The sequence below is a fragment of the Anabrus simplex genome, chromosome 1 (assembly GCF_040414725.1).
Source record: "Anabrus simplex isolate iqAnaSimp1 chromosome 1, ASM4041472v1, whole genome shotgun sequence".
Taxonomy (NCBI): domain Eukaryota; kingdom Metazoa; phylum Arthropoda; class Insecta; order Orthoptera; family Tettigoniidae; genus Anabrus; species Anabrus simplex.
This window is the reverse complement of record NC_090265.1, coordinates 1,009,769,665-1,009,786,035: the sequence shown is the minus strand read 5'-3', so window position 1 is coordinate 1,009,786,035 and position 16,371 is coordinate 1,009,769,665. Positions and strand designations below refer to the sequence as shown.

General features: G+C 39.8%; 1 protein-coding gene across 4 annotated transcripts in view; it reads left to right on the top strand.

Moving 5' to 3' along the window:
- Nucleotides 1-16,371, top strand: part of Zn72D (Zinc-finger protein 72D) — a 166,164-nt gene that overhangs the window by 76,122 nt on the left and 73,671 nt on the right. For 3 of the 4 annotated variants that reach the window (XM_067136935.2, XM_067136933.2, XM_067136936.2), the window contains exons 9-10: nt 3,182-3,416; nt 14,357-14,507. In XM_067136935.2, coding sequence (XP_066993036.2) covers nt 3,182-3,416; nt 14,357-14,507 — 386 coding nt within the window. The remainder of the gene's footprint in view (nt 1-3,181; nt 3,417-14,356; nt 14,508-16,371) is intronic. The other variant, XM_067136934.2, reaches the window with a different exon arrangement.

Here is a 16,371-nt window from a genome sequence, read left to right as displayed (position 1 = left end):
TGTGTCTGGTGTCACGGAACCTGTGCTGGCTTGCCAAGGCCATACGACGTCATGCTATGACAACACGGACGTCAGATGCTCACTCTCACCTTGTGGAATTGAATCGAACCCATCAGTCGAAATTTTCACTCCACTGTTCCATCTAGCGGAATAGAATCAAATAGGATTCTACGTGGGAAACATCAAGCACGCAATGGATGGTTTGATGCAACTTTAATGCAGTAATTCGCGGGCCGCGACAGGGTGAAATCGTTAATCGAGGTGGCCTAAGCCTTAATTAAAAACCGTAAAGTGTATTTGTCCACAACATTACTGTTAATTTACAACAAAATTGAATATTCTAACCTGTTTGATTTTTCATTTCCTTGCTTATTTCCTTCCAGGCATTCTCTTACGTTGTTGCAATAATACTTACGGGTCTTTTCGTAGAGGAAATTACGGTTTTGAACTAAACTGATAAGATTTTCTGTGTCCATTATTAGTGAGGTGAACAAAAACAACTTCCCTAAAATTAAGTAAATTACATTTATAATACAATATGTTCAATTATTTTACTTTATCTCTAAAAATATTGTCATGATAATCATTTTTTTATATTGTGGCTTTCTGTTAGCAGCTCTTATATATCGGCCTATTTCGGTATTGTTCACCAAGAAGGAAATCTGTTGGCTGTGTGTTTCACATGTATTTCAAAGTACAGAAGAAGTTTTTGGGCATTACCCCTTTTAAGAAGTTTCCTTCTTAAGGTTTTTTTTGTAGTCCCTTGAAAAACTTCTTAACAGAGTTTCACCGTATTACTCTAGAGGCCTCTGTGGCAAACTTTTTTTTTTTTCAAACAGACGCCTAACCTATCCGTTTATGCATCATGAAAACATGTCAAGCACAGGTAGATAAATTATGACCACCTTGCTACGAATTTACATGGGAATATTGCAAAATTTAACTAGATGCAAGAAAATATAAACTATCCTCTGAAATCAGTGATGTACTCTATCATATCCTGAGTTCAGTCACATTCTTAATTTCAGCATTTAACATTAAAATTAAGCGATTGTTAGCTTCAGCCTTTATTTCTAACGAGTTAACTGCTATCGGCCACGTCATTTACGCATGTATTGCAAAAGCATGTCATCCTCTTTCATTTTGAATTTCCCCTTTAGTAAACAGCAGTCAACGGGTGTTATTAATAGACTCCAACATCGTTTTCGAATGTCGAGAGAGCTTGCAGGTGTTCATAGGGAAAAAACAGTAATGTTCGATGATGGACAGCATTTTGTGCCGAATGTTTGTTTCCTTATTCACTCATGTAACTTAACTTGACTGCACTATATCATGAAAACATATTCCAAGCGCCAGTATAGAATTGATAACGTCTCGCTATAAATTTACATGGGAATAGCCTCCGAAATTTGACTTAACTGAATTACATAACTGGACTTACAAAACCAAATCCATGACCACTGCACTGTGTGAAGAGGCTAGAATGGATCACCTATGAAAAGGAGCAGCTCTAGATTATCTTAAGCGTATTATTGCCTTGAAAAAAGTCACTTCTATAGCAGCCCAGGAACATGATGAAATAAACTCATTCATATACTTCATCATAATCATTTCCCTTTATCCACCTCTAGCCAGGCAAATATGGTTCCTCTCCACTTCGGTCTTTCCATCACTCCTCCAACACTGCGTCCCAGTCCAGGTTTCTTCCTGTAATACTGCGTTGGATTGTGTCCTTCCATCTCAATCGTGGTCGTCGACGGCCTCTCCTTCCGTGCATTTGCATTTCCGGCCTTTTTGGCATTCTTTCATCATTCATTCGCTTTATGTGCCCAAACCATCTTAGTCGGCTCTTCTCTATTCTATCATTCATCTTTTCTACTCCAATTTCTTCCTGGATTTTCTCAGTCCTTTTGTCTCTACTCTTCTGTATCATACTCCTCAAGAACTTCATTTCAACTGTCTCTATTCAACTCTCATCCTTTGTCGTTGTCCAAGTTTCTGCTCCGTAAGTTGTTACAGGTATATAATACATCTTGTACATAGTTCTCTTTGCTTCCTTTGGCACATCTTTGTCCTATAACATGTTTCTTACACTGTGATAGAAACAGCTTCCAGCTTGAATCCTTTTAGTAATCTCCGCATCCAGTCTAGCATTCTCCATTAATTCACTTCTCAGGTATTTGAACGTCTCCACTACCTCCAGGAGCTTCTGCAGGTCTAATCTGACCTCTCCCTTCTTTCTCCCCTGTAGTCATAACAATAGTTTCACTCTTTTCTACACTTATTTTCAATCTTCCCATTCACCACATCCAACTGTTCTTGAAGCTTCATGTCCTCTTCTCCCCAGATATCGATATCATCTGCAAATAAGATGTTCATTTCTCTTCCTCCTGCGAACTTGTTTGCATGCAAGTACAGTACAACATTCCTTGTTCATTGCCATGATCATTTTTATTAATCCCTGTCCAATTCCTTTTTGCACCAGACTGTCCCAAACTTTTTTTTTTGCTAGGGGCTTTACGTCGCACCGACACAGATAGGTCTTATGGCGACGATGGGATAGGAAAGGCATAGGAGTTGGAAGGAAGCGGCCGTGTCCCAAACTTTAACCCTGGGGACACTGTCATATGCCTTTTCAGTGTCAATGAATGTCATATCATTCTCATACTCCCATTGCTTTTCCATTAGTTGTCTCATAACAAAAATGGGCTCTTGTTGACATTCGGAACCCAAACTGATTTTCCTGTATCTGATTTTCAACCCTCTACCTTATCCTACTTTACAGTATCCTCTCCATTATCTTAGCAAGATTTAACAACTCAATTGAGGAAGCTCTCTCTTTTGAATGAATCGGTTCGTTCAGGACCGCATGCCGCTTCCTCAGTATTGGTGCATTTCCAATTGGGAAAGTAGTAGTATTCATTTTCACCTTTTTCTTTGTGAAGGCCAGACTTTTATATATGTTGTGTAATTTGCCATAAGCTAAATAAATAATATTTGTGAATGCTCTTTCTGTTTTGATATTCTGGCAATCCAAGGGAAAGCTCTTGTAGCTTTAAAAAAAAAGAAACTGAGGATATGCTTCTGCAAACACCAACACTTATATAGGTCCAATAATTTGAATTTTTACTTGTAACATTCTTTTACTATGAGATTAACAGACTTCTTTTTCCTTCCTCAGGTAAAGTTATAAGTTTCAACTGCAAACTTTGTGAATGTAGATTCAACGATCCTAATGCCAAAGAAATGCACATGAAAGGACGTCGTCATCGTCTGCAGTATAAAAAGAAGGTGAATCCAGAGCTGGTTGTAGATGTGAAGCCATCACTTAGATTGCGGAAGATGCAAGAAGACAAACTTCGTCGGCAGCAAATGAGGGATGAGTACTGGCGGCGACGCGACGAGGAGAGGTGGGGGTGTGTTAAATTTTTTATTTTTCTTCCCCTATATTATTCTACATTACTTCAACAGGCAACATATCTGTAATTATAAATCATGTAGTACCTGGTAAGGAGCAAGACCTATACTAGTTTGACTGAAAATTGCTTTGTTATTTCTGTTATACAAATTTTGTTTGCTGGGCATGTGAGAGCAATCCAAAGTAGCAGTAGGGTGTTACAAGTGGGAATATGTATAATTATTATTTTAGTGGTCCATATGTGAACTGTTGGTTGCTGGCAGAGATTATGCCTTCAAGATTGCTGATCACATGTTTTGTAAGTAACCCATGTGCCTTTAAGTTTGCTTTAGGCACAAGTAGCTTAAACCTTTTACAGAGTTCGTAGTTCAAATTCTATTAATAGGTTACGTTTGGGGTTCTGTTATTGGGCCTTTGTATGCCATTGAGCAGTGTGTATCTACCTTAAGATCTGTAAAAAGTCAGAGATACTTCTATGGACCACCTTGTATTGACCTAATTTTTTTTTTACCTATATGTATATGATTAACATTTAAGACATTATGCATCGTAATGAATATAAAAGCAAGTTTTGAATTCTTTTGAAAACTGTTATGAAATTAAACTACATGGGTTGATTTTTTAAAATGGTGGCAACTATAGATACACAGTATACTTACAACATTACGTGTTTTGCAGGCCTTCAAAGTAATCACCCCTGTTCTGTAGCACTCGTTCCCAGCGATGTAGAAGCTGTAGGATGCCATTTAGTAGAGTGCCTCATCTCTGAAAGTCGCTGTCGGTGGCCTAGAGTATGTCAGCCACTGTGCGAAGGCGGACCTGTAAAAGTGATGCTTTACTTTTAGCAGTGAAATTGTCGCTGGGGCTGTGATTTGGAGAATAAGGGGTGGGTGGTAAAGCACTTCCCGGCACCAGCGATTGATCACTTGACCCTAGATGACGCCACTCGTTTGGAGTTTCAGCTGCTGTTCATAAACTCTGGCCCAAGTCTCGGCAACAGTCATTATCCGCTGTAAGAAGGCCTCACCGTCTCGTTCATAGCGCTCGAGGTGCGTACGGACTGAATCCTATTGCAGCCATTTTTTATGTTTGGTCAAATGATGTGGAACCCATTTGAAGGCAATTTTCTGCATTCCCAACCGCTTCTCCAGGATTTGCAGCACAGTCGAAGGCGCCAGCTCTGTATTGTTAGCAGACTAACAATCCACCAGTACTCCACGTTCTCATTCTGCACATCTTCATTACTTACTGCAGGATAATCAGGCCACGGCATGTCTGCCACATTTTGTCGTCCTTGTTCAAAGACCTTGACCAATTATGTTACAGTACGGTAAGGTAATGCACTTTCACCGCAAGCCTCTTGCAATCCTTTGTAACATTGCCCTGCATTGCGCCTTCTAGCGTATTAACTTTCAACCAGCTCCTTTGATCTTCCTTCGAAATTGCAGGTGTGCTCCACGAGCGCACGCTCAAAACTGCGTTCTTGTTGCACAAGTGCATGGCATGTGGAGGGTAAGTTCAATTATGCTCTTGGAGGTTGGGTATCCATATATTAAAAGTGAATCTCAGTAGAACCCGTATTTAACGTTTTTGAAGGGACTTGATTTTTTAACCTTAAAATGGGGGTTTACCTTAAATTGAGGTTTCAGTAAAGAGCCACATTTTCCACAGCTCTTGCCTGTATTAACGTAAATTGTACATCACACATTATTTACACAGTGAAAGCAATAAAACAAGATATTTACCGTGCACACTGTACTGTAGTTACGGTATGTACTTCATTTTGACAGATTTTTGTTGGTGAATGCAAAACCATTTTGGTTTAAGGTTCTTATAACAATACATGATTTTTCATAAAAAGTTGGAAAAGATAACAAACTCGCACAAATAACAAATTAAAATCAGTATGCAATAGCAATCTGTACAAACATTTCCGTTGCTGTTTTCCAATTTTCTAATTCCATTAATAGTCACATCATGCAACCAATAGATGTTGGGAGTTTCTAAGCAGCTGAATGGGTGGAAAACAGCTGTAAACAAATTATGTACTAGAAGAGTCAGCAGCAAAGACGACCCAACATTGAAGAAAAAAGACATTGCTGCCTTGGATAAAACCTCAATAGAAAAAAAAAATGTTAGTAGAGAATTTACAGCATTCTTTCAGGAAATGTGAAATTTTCCTTTGGAATCCTGGAGACGGTATTCCTGTCCCTATGTGTAGAGCTCCAGAAAAGCCGCGTGCCCCTGACTGGACGGCCAGCTTGCCTGGTAACAATACTAATAATCCAGGCTGGCATTGCAAACTGTTGCATTGTTTTAAGTAATTGTACAGGTGTCAAAATGATCCCTACCACTGTCTGGGGTATGTCATATCAAAAATCTATGGGAATGTAAATATTTTGCTGACTACGATACATCACTGTAAACGAGAAGAAAAACGATGAAAAGTCTAGATATTTGAAGAGAAATGATACGTGAATGCGCATGATATTAAAGAATAATCGAAGGCGAGTGTCATTTTGACCCCTTCTGCTGTTCTAGTTTTAATTGGAAAAGACTCTCTGTATAAACAATGAACTCAATACAGTAACTCTCATGAGAACTGAAAAGCAACAATTTGCCATTGTGGTGACTGTTTTGCCAAGTCATGAGAAAAAATTCCAGGAATCTATTGTTGGAAGATGTAAGACATTATGGATAAAGGAAAAAACGCTAAATGCGTTCTTTGAAATAGGTGCCAAGAACTGGAAAACACAAATAGAAAAAAACATCTTGAGTATAATAATTTGGTCACCCCTGTACATAGCATCTCAATCTTCACAAATGACGTCAATTCAGAGAAGTCGTACTAGTCAGTATCTGTGTAAGTTACATCAAACTGTCCGTTTTCAACTTGACCAGATTCCAGTAAATAAATGTAAATGTGTGTTTTAAAAATATTTATTTTTATTTTTGATAAATTGCACAAAGTGTTCTTGGGAATGGAAATCGTGGGTTACTAGTTCTCTGTTCCTGGTTGGAACTAGTATTCCCCATAATACAAACAGTGGAGGTGAGGCTAAATGCACAAATCAAGCCTTACAACACAAATAAAATACCAAGGTTTTTAACTTAATACAGGGATATAAACAAAATATTCAGGAAATGACTGAAAATTTGCAAGGATGTAATGTATTATTACAAGCCGTTTGTGTTAACTGCGCAGTGGTAGGTGCATGTGTGCGTAAGACATTACATTCATTCTCATTCTCTCCCTGTGTGTGTCATTCTCAGTAGAATCTGTTTGATAGAACAGACAGTGGAGCAGTTGGGCTTCACCTTTGTTAAAAATGTCGTTTAATCCTTCATGGGTGGGTTCATATTTTGTTCTCAATACCAAAGGGAAAGCTCACTGTTTAATTTGTCATGTCATTTCAAGCGTAAAGTCTTAACCGTGCGACGACACTACAACAATAAACATGTTTCCACCTATGATGACATTGTTGGCGCAGCAAGAACCTAACAAATTGCCAAGTTAAAATCGGAATTGCTAAGTTCTTCAGATACGTAATAACTTACTCATTAGGAATTGTTTTACATGCAATTAAGGAGATTTGTTTTCGTTTTTGGTTTTGTATTATTATGAACTGTTTAGAATTAGATGTGCTGCTAAGAAAAAACACCGGGTGAGTTGGCAGCACGGTTTGGGGCGCTCAGCTGTAAACTTGCATTCGGTAGATATTGGGCTCGAACCCCACTGTCGGCAGCACTGAAGATGGTTTTCTGTGGTTTCCCATTTTCAAACCAAGAAAATGCTGGGGCTGTTCGTTAATTAAGGCCACGGCCGCTTCCTTCCCATTCATACCCTTTTCCTATCCCATCATCACCATGAGACCTATTGCAAAAAAGAACCCACAAAGATAATTATTTTATCTCCCTGTCCCACAGATACTTGAACCCAATACTTTAGAAGGCACAGTTCGAGGACGTTATGGGCTATTGTTGCTCTGAAAATTGCAAAAAACAGATGTTTTTCAATTCTGAATTTAAATAAATGGAGAACTAGGACTTCTCTTTCTGATGCGGACTTTAGAGGCTGTAGTTAGAATTTCTGCTGCCAAATCGATTGTACCCATTATTGGTAAATTAGTTTCCGCAAAACGATGTCAGCAATCGACTTAAATGCTAAATGTACATTAAGGCAAACGCAAAGTATGTACAGAAAAAATTGTGTTTGTGTGTTCACAGAACTGTCATAAATAATAGTGTTTTCATAAGCTGCGCGTTGACTTGATGACCTGTGGTTCTGCCTCTCTCACTTCCCCTCCTTGCCCCACCACCGCAACGGTGCTATAGCACAGCACCGGGGCTGCTGACGGCTGGCCGGGGCCATGGGAGCACCTTAGTTGGAATCGCTTGACTTAACCTGTAAATTCAGTTCTCACGAACACCAACAGGTCCTTTTAAGTTAGTTAGGTATTTCACTTTGATGCCTTGCCGATTCACTTTTGGATGTGGAAGAATGCCTTCTATTTGCTATCAATTTATGAACGAAATATCATCTTTGGATAGGAACACCTTGTTAGTTTCTCCTGAGTTTGCGTGCCCATAACTTCCACTTCATCTCCCTCCCTCTGTGGGTGGGGCGGTGAAATAATACCCAGGGCACCCTATGCCTGTCATAAGAGGAACTTGAGCGTGGTTTAGTGACCACGGGTCCCTTAGCTGAATTCTATAATTGGTTCCACTTGATTGTGTCAGGCCCTCCGTTGGTCAACGCGTGTTCTTTTTTGACCCCAGTGCTATTAAGTTGAGGGCTAGGGAGTCTTTTAATTTCAATGCCCTTCGTGGCCCTTGTATTTCTGTGGCCGGTAGCTTCGTTTTTCGAAGTGTTGGTTTAGTCCATTTTTTCTCTCCATTAGTGTTATATAGAGGACGGTCGCCTAGTTGTACTTCCTCTTAGAACAATTGTCATCAGTACCACTATCTCATTATTCTGGATTTTGTAGGCATATTGGTATTTTGATGTCCCTCACTTTCCTCCAGTGAATGTCAGAGTCCTAGAGCCAGGTCATAAATATTCATTTGTTAAGTTTTCAAGCTGGACTTGATCTTCATGTGGTTCACTGCATTCATGAAATTATGCCCAAAAAATAAGTTCTGAAAATGATGTTCATGGTCAAGTTTTCCCTTTTCTTTAGACTTTTTTCCTTCTCATTCTCCCTGCTGCCCTTCCCCTTTTTTCTGCATTTCTATTTTTGCTTGTAAAGTAATTCTGCCAGGCTTTTGAGTTGGCAATAGAGAGAACTTCTTGTGGTTCTAGTTTTTCGATCCTTGACCTCTCAGAAGGCCTACACAATGCTTTCTTGAAATGTGAAGGATTAACTTTCCTTTAGGGCTTTTGGAAGCTTTCATTGGAGTTGATGGGTGTTTGAATCTAGATGTCCTAGGATGAGAGTCTGAGAAGACTGTGGGCCTGTCTTCAATAGCGATTATAGATTTTTGGAATGATCGTTTGAAGAAATAGGAACAGGATCCAGTGAAAATGGGCAAATGATATACACGAGAAGTTTAAAGACTGGGTTTTGTTTGAGTCGGATATTGTATCTGGAGACTAGGGCAGGTGGTGGTGTTGATTATTGTTTTAAGAGGAAGTACAACTAGGCAACCATCCTCAGGAGACTAGGGCACCTCGGGATGGTCTGTGGAGGTGACCATTGCTGGTTTTGAAGTGTTTGTGTATTTCCAAAATTCTAAAAGTGATGTGTCCCTCACAGCAAATTTGAGGTTTTTCTGGAATTATACACATAGGGACAGGAATTCCTTCTCCAGGATTCAAAGGGAAAATTTCACATTTCCTGAAAGAAATGTTGTAAATTCTCTACTGCAACATTTTTTTTCTATTGAGGTTTTATCCAAGGCAGCAATGTCTTTTTTCTTCAATGTTGGATCGTCTTTGCTGCTGACTCTTCTAGTACATAATTTGTTTACAGCTGTTTTCCACCCATTCAGCTGCTTAGAAACTCCCAACATCTATTGGTTGCATGATGTGAGTGGCATTAAGGAAGAGCACTACAGGACGTCGTGTCCCTCGCATAACGTACTGGTGTGAAATATAAGATTGTAGGAATGGCCATTGATGAATAGTTACTTGCAGAGGGATGTTCTTTTCCACCAACTATGGATGAAATACATTACTAAGAAATTCGTAGAAGATTTCCCGTCATCCAGCCGTTTAGGATTTCCCAATGCCTCATTCTGTGGGCATGTTAGCTATGTATTGAAGGTATTTGTACTGAAAGAAAAAAAAAATTATGCCATTCTCCTGCAGCATTTCCAGTCAATAAAGCAGTTAGCCACTCTTTCTCTGAGTTAACTTCTCCTTTTCTAGCAAGCACTTTTCCTTTGGGTTTTAGGAAAAGAAGCTGTTTCTTCCCTGTTGAATATACGCCATGGGTCAATGGAGAACAGTTTACAATTTTCTCCAAGAATTGAAGGATCTTCTTGAATCAGTTCCTAATATTTTCTTGGGGATCTGCAGCATGACGAAGAATTGAGTTCTGTGGGTTTTTTTTGTTAGTGGCTTTACGTCGCACCGACACAGGTCTAATTGTGACAATGGGAAAGCAAAGTTATAGGAGTTGAAAGGAAGCGGTTGTGGCCTTAATTAAACTACTGCCCCAGCATTTGCCTGGTCTGAAAATTGGAAACGATGGAAAGCCATCTTCAGGGCTCCCGACAGTGGGATTCGAACCCACTATCTCACGGATGCAAGCTCACAGCTGCATGTCCCTAACCGCACTGCCAACTTGCCCAATGTTGTTAGTGTTAGACATGGATTCGTCTTCAAGAAAGACTGGCACCATTTTCTTCTTGGCCATCCATCTTTTAACAGGAATGGTCTTTTCAGCTCTTTAAGCTGCTGAACGCTATTTTGCAGGTCTTCCATTGTAATGCAAAATTCTGCTTTACAAAGAGAAAGAGCCCTTTCTACTTATATGCTCTCCTTCTCTGCTGTGAAGAAAGACTCAGACCCAATTTTTTGCCTTGGTGGAGTCTTTCCGTGGACTTTATCCCTCGGGTGTTCCTCAGAACACCATGGGCCGATTGCAGAAACGGTATTTAGACGATGTCTACGGTTAAACAATGCCTAAGCATGGCTGCCGCATTGCAGAGACGTTATTTATCACTTAGACACTGTCTAAAACCGATGTTCAACCGGTCATGTTTAAACACTGCCGAGAGCACTGTTTAACCTCAAATGAGAGGAGTGAATCACAGAGGTTATGTAGCATAAAATATGTAATTTGTATGATCATGTTGAAACGGTTCCGAAAAGAAAGGTTAGTCCGACGGCATCTCTGTGGGTCGCCCGCTGCTAAATCACAGCAATTCGTTTGACATGCACGGGGAGATAACAATAAAATAAGGTTTCGCTTTACGAGAGACTTGTTTCTTGAGACTGACAAAGTGACAGTCCGGTAACTGTCAACTTGAATACAATTCTTGGCAACCGATATATTTTATTATGTACATGAGGTAATTTTCAAGGAATTATAGGTCACTTCGACTACATACATATCAGAATTGTGTGTCCCGATCGTCTGAGGGCTGTCACATATATCAATCAGGAGGGATTCACTTATATTTACTGCCAAGTAAACACACATAATAGTGAAAACTAAAAAGTAGGTTGTATGGGATTTTTATATATATCATCGGCAACTATCAGATAGGAAAAGGCAAGTGGTGGTGATTATCGTTTAACACGTTGAGTGCCATACGACCCCATATGGGTACGTGAGAGTAGCCAAGTTTTTGAACTTCACGTCCCCATATGGGGTCGTACGTTAGTTCTAAATCAAGAACTGTGCGAACCCATTTGGGTGCGCAGTAAGTATGTGTTTCGAAGATGTATAAAGTCTCTTCCTCCCATCTGCTGGTCGTCTATTTAAAGTACGAGCATAGTCCACCTTCCATTTCTCAATTCCTGTTTTGGCGCGACCCCATATGGGTACGTCAAGAGTGCTTTGTAGGGTGACAAAGTCATTGTCTATCTCACGCACGGGTTGTTTATGTTAGTGTGCAGTGCTGTGAGTTTCCTTTTCTTTTTTAAGTCGTTACGAGTAAATCGATCAGTAAAAGACTTAGTGCAGACTGTTTGGATGATATATCAAACAAGTCGGACAATGATGATATAGACGAAGTATATAGTTACAGTGATTTTGAACCCAGTATACAGCAAATATCAATCTCGCACGTTCAACCACATTCATGAATTACAGTCTTCAGCACACACTTCCCCACTGTACTCCTGGTTTCAAAGCCAGCTGTTGCAACAATTATGACCGTCTTCAACGATATAGTCACCGGTTTCCCATGTGCATAACCAGCGCTGCCAGTTTCTCTTACTCAAATTGAAAGTTATACAAAAAAAATGGTATACTTATTCAATATTCCGTAACTACTAATTCTTCTTATAATATTATTCTGTTACATCCTAATTTACCAAATTCACATGATTTTCACTACTTTATATAACTATATTCTATACAAAAATTTCCTAACCTAAAATCGGAAGATCGTCATTTACAAACATTTCCTGACCTTAAATCGGAGATCGTACTTTTTAACGGCTCCAGTATGAACAAGATAACATATCTATCATAATCAACAGCATATAACGCATCCCCGCAAAGGAAAATGTAAGTATGACCGAGCGTCGGGACAGTAACTACTGTATAAGTACGACCCCATATGGGGGCACGTGTACGTGTACAGTTCGTAATGACCAATACGACCCCATATGGGGTCGCAATATTTTACCTAATATACATAATAAGTTAACCTAATATATCATAAATACATCCTCATATCAGCGATCATTTGCTTGGTTAAGCCTGTGAACATTTTGGCACCAGGGAGTAACTCGATGTTATTAGCTCACGGCACTAGACGGCAAGCCTATGAAAGTTGGTCTGGCACTCAACGTGTTAAAGAGGACTGAGGAAGAAGAGCCGTGGCCATAACAGCCCTAGTATTTGCCTGGTGTAAAAATAGGGAAACTACGGAAAACAATCTTCACGGCTGCCGATGATGCGTTTCGAACCTACGATCTCCAGAATACAAGCTACATCTATATGGCCCGTACAACACACTCGGTTACACATTACTATTGCTTCATCTTCCCTTCGTCGAAGCTACCGTATTTATGAGTAGATTACACTAGCTGTAACAACGCTTTAATGAAAGCTACACTTCCCCGTACGGTGCCGTGTCGCTTTAGTGTCGATAATGATATTTAATTTCCACCGAAAACGATACTCTTATCTGTGGGCAAGTCATGCTCAGCCATATTTGAGTAATGTGTAGGAAGACAAACAGCTGACTGGCGTTCGGCACGCGCACCGGCGAATTTCATTGGTTGCGACAAGCAAAGAGTTGCCTGAAAGATACTTCTGTATCCATTTTCAAACCAAAATTGAAACTTTAAGGGATGTCTAGTTAAACATCGACTGAACATTGTTTATGCAATGGAAGATCGTGAACGATTTAGGCGTTGGTTAGGTAGACGATGTCTAAGGCTTAATTAGTCATCGTTTCTGCAATCGGCCCTAAGTCTCTGCAGCCTATTTAATGGACGTGCCATCTTGAGCCTGCATTGCCTCTTACATCTGGCGGGTTGGTATTTCAAAATATGCCTTTTTAACATTGCACTGTAAAAGAAAAAACACCTACTTACTAAAATATATTCTTCAGAATAAAACAAAATATAATTTCCAAAACTGCTGAAGGACCAAACAAGGAAAAGGGAGAAAATGTGTGTAGTTAACGCTAATTTATAAGAACATTTGAGGTTTGTATTTCCTGACTAATTGGGTAATACGTCTAATAACTTAGACTTACTATTTTGCTGATATCGCATAGTTACAGATTATGTCTACGTTTATCATGTAGATAATTACATAATTTTCACATTACCGTAATAATTTAGGTTGGTGTGATAGTTCAAAGCACCCCTTGAGACGAGACCCAAGTCTCGTTCCTGGCAGCACTATACCGCTGTCTTTTTGCTGTGTTCCTAACACAAGATGAGTTTCCGTGGTTTAGGTTTCTCAGTTTTGGATGCTAATTTCCTTCTTGCCTGCAACCTGATGCGTGTCTTCCCCCAATGCCAGGTTTGTAATTTATTGTGCTGAAAGCCTTTTCCGTTTCATTTCCTTAGTAATACATTTTGTTTCTGCATTGTGGTATTCATTCATTGGTTAGTTTATTCCGTCCCAAAAATGTTCCAGATTACCAGTGTGAAATTTCCCTGCATCTGTCGTTCCTCAAGCTATAGTTTCATCGCATCGATCGTCAGAAAAAAAAAAATTGTCCTCTGCTGCAATATTCTTGCATTGATCGATCATTTGTAAGAAATATATACACACAAGTTTTGTGAATTTAAAGCAACAGCTCGATATTAAGCATAAAATAGCAGCAACATGTTAAGCGAGAACATGCGACTGATTAGAGTTGCTAGTTTTGAGCAAGGATCTTGTAGGCTTGGGTGGAGTGCGCAGGTTATTCACACTCAATCACACTACGGGCCTCCCGGCGCAAACGCTTCACTTCGACCCATTAACAGACGCCCAGAAGTATAAGAATTAAAATGGGGGCACTGTTAATCAAGATTTGCCACTATTTTCCGTGTTGCTGTTGGCTGGCAAGGGCTGCCACCTTAGTTGAAAATGAGAAAATAGTGCATTTTACTTGCAAATTATGTGCAAAACAAGTGGGTGGTTCATACTACTAAGGTTTCTAATTGCATTCTAGTTATGTTCAGTAGGGTTTATCTTGCTCCTTTCTAGTTTTGGTACTTCTAGTTCCTTCAGAATTGTAATAGTTTCCTTTTTTATGGCACTTGTCTTACTGGCAAAATTTGCGGCTGTTAAATCTACTATTTATTTCCCTAAGGATGATGGAAGAGGAAGAGCGTTTGTATTGGGAAGAACGCCGCCGTTATGAAGAGGAAGTGGAATACTTTGAATGGTACAGGCGATATGGCAGGGATCCTCGTGCTCTGCCTCCTCCTCGGCCCTTTGTTCCTGGTATGTTACCTCCTGTGGTAAGTATCATAGTGTTTGTGTTGACTATAAAATTTCTCTGTATTTAGTTAAGTAATCTGAAAGTGTTGCCAAGCTTAGCTATGGAAAAGAGCTGCGTGTTGATGGCTTGGATTGAAGGTTGATTTTTCTAGTGTTTTCAGAGATCCACCAGTTTTTTCTGTTTTTCAACAAAATGTAACCCATAAAACGAATCAACGGTCATTGTTTTGCATTTATTTTATTGTCCCTTGTAAGGAGAAGAGGTCCTGAGTCGATAGAGGCTGATCATTAGAGATGGGAGTTACATATTAACATGATACTGTATCCTAATCCATAACAGTGAGCTGTTCCAGAAATATTAATTTCCTCTGGAGACTCCGATACAAAAGAGTCTCACCGAAACCAGGGGAAGAGTAGGGAGTTTGATTGGCTAACTGGTATTAGGAAGTATAGCAGCATGCTAAAGCGTGCACTCCTGCGCAGGCGCGAGCGATACTTTTGTAACAGTTTAGTGGCAGTACTAGCATTCCTATACCGATACTTGCTGGTCGGCTACAGATATTCTTTAGTTATTTGAAGTACTTTGTATTAGGTTTACTGGTGGTAACTGGTAATACATACAGTAGCGTAGTTCCTCGGAACAATTACACGTGGTCTTCCAATCTTGCATCTCGAGTTTCACTCAGTGTTCTGGACAATGAGTCGGTGGATGTATTACATCGGATACGATTTACGTGAACAAAAACTCAATTGCAGGAAAACGGTTTCCTAGAAACGCATTGAAATAAGGTACCCAATAATAATAATTTTTAAAAAATTGATAATTCTACCGGTTCATATATTTCTGGTAATGTACATGGAACTCAAATATCAGGTCCTGAAAAGCTATCGCAGGTCCCATTTTGTGAATCTGTGCGTCCTGAAATTTCGTCATCGACTGCAACCTGGGAGGCAGTGCACCAAAAGCTGCTACCATAATTTTTACCAGTACAAAAAAGGGTGATATACAGAAAAAAGAAAAGACGCTGGACAAGCCACCTACACTGTTGCTTACCACATACCCACAACCTTCTGTAAATGGCAAATGACTATTTTGGAGCCTTTTACACTGGATTTACAGAGCGAGTTGGCTACACGGTTTGATTTACGTAGCTGGTTGGCTTTTATTCGGTAGATGGTGGATTCGAACCCCTCTGCCGGCGGTCCTCAAGATGGTTTCCCATTTTCACATCAAGCAAATGCTGGGACTGTTCCTCAGTTAAGGCCATTGTTGCTTCCGACCTAGTCCTGTTCTGTTCTATCCTATCGTCACCGTAAGATCAGTCTGTGTCAGTGCAATGTAAAAAAAACAAATAAAAAATACTGGCTTAAACTCTGCTTACGTCTTGCCTAGGAGGGCAATTTTTTCATGACCCATTCCGGCGGCATCAACATTTTATGAAGTCTGGCCCTAATGTCTGTTTAACTACAGATCCTTGGACATCTACAAATTCACATAGCAGCTACTGCGTTTTTTATACATGAAGGTTTCGGAGTATTGGTTCTCGGAATGTAAATGGGTCATTGCAGCCATTTTTCTAAGAATAGTTAAAAATGTGACGAGCTAGCGAAAGGGACAGTGGGACAGGAGAAAGCGAAATGAAGATATAGTTTTGCTATTTATAAGTACTTACTAAGGTGCAGTTAGGGGCTGCAAGAGACAGCAGGTATAAGGAATGTTCCTTCCAAAAGTTGACCTGCAACTAGTATTATGTTACTTTTATATCGTAATACTCCAACCTAATACTACAGTGTAACGAATACACAGGAACATTATGCTGGAAAGTAACCATTTGCCCCATCCCTACTGATCATAAGGGCTCTCAGCTCATGGTTTCCTATGAT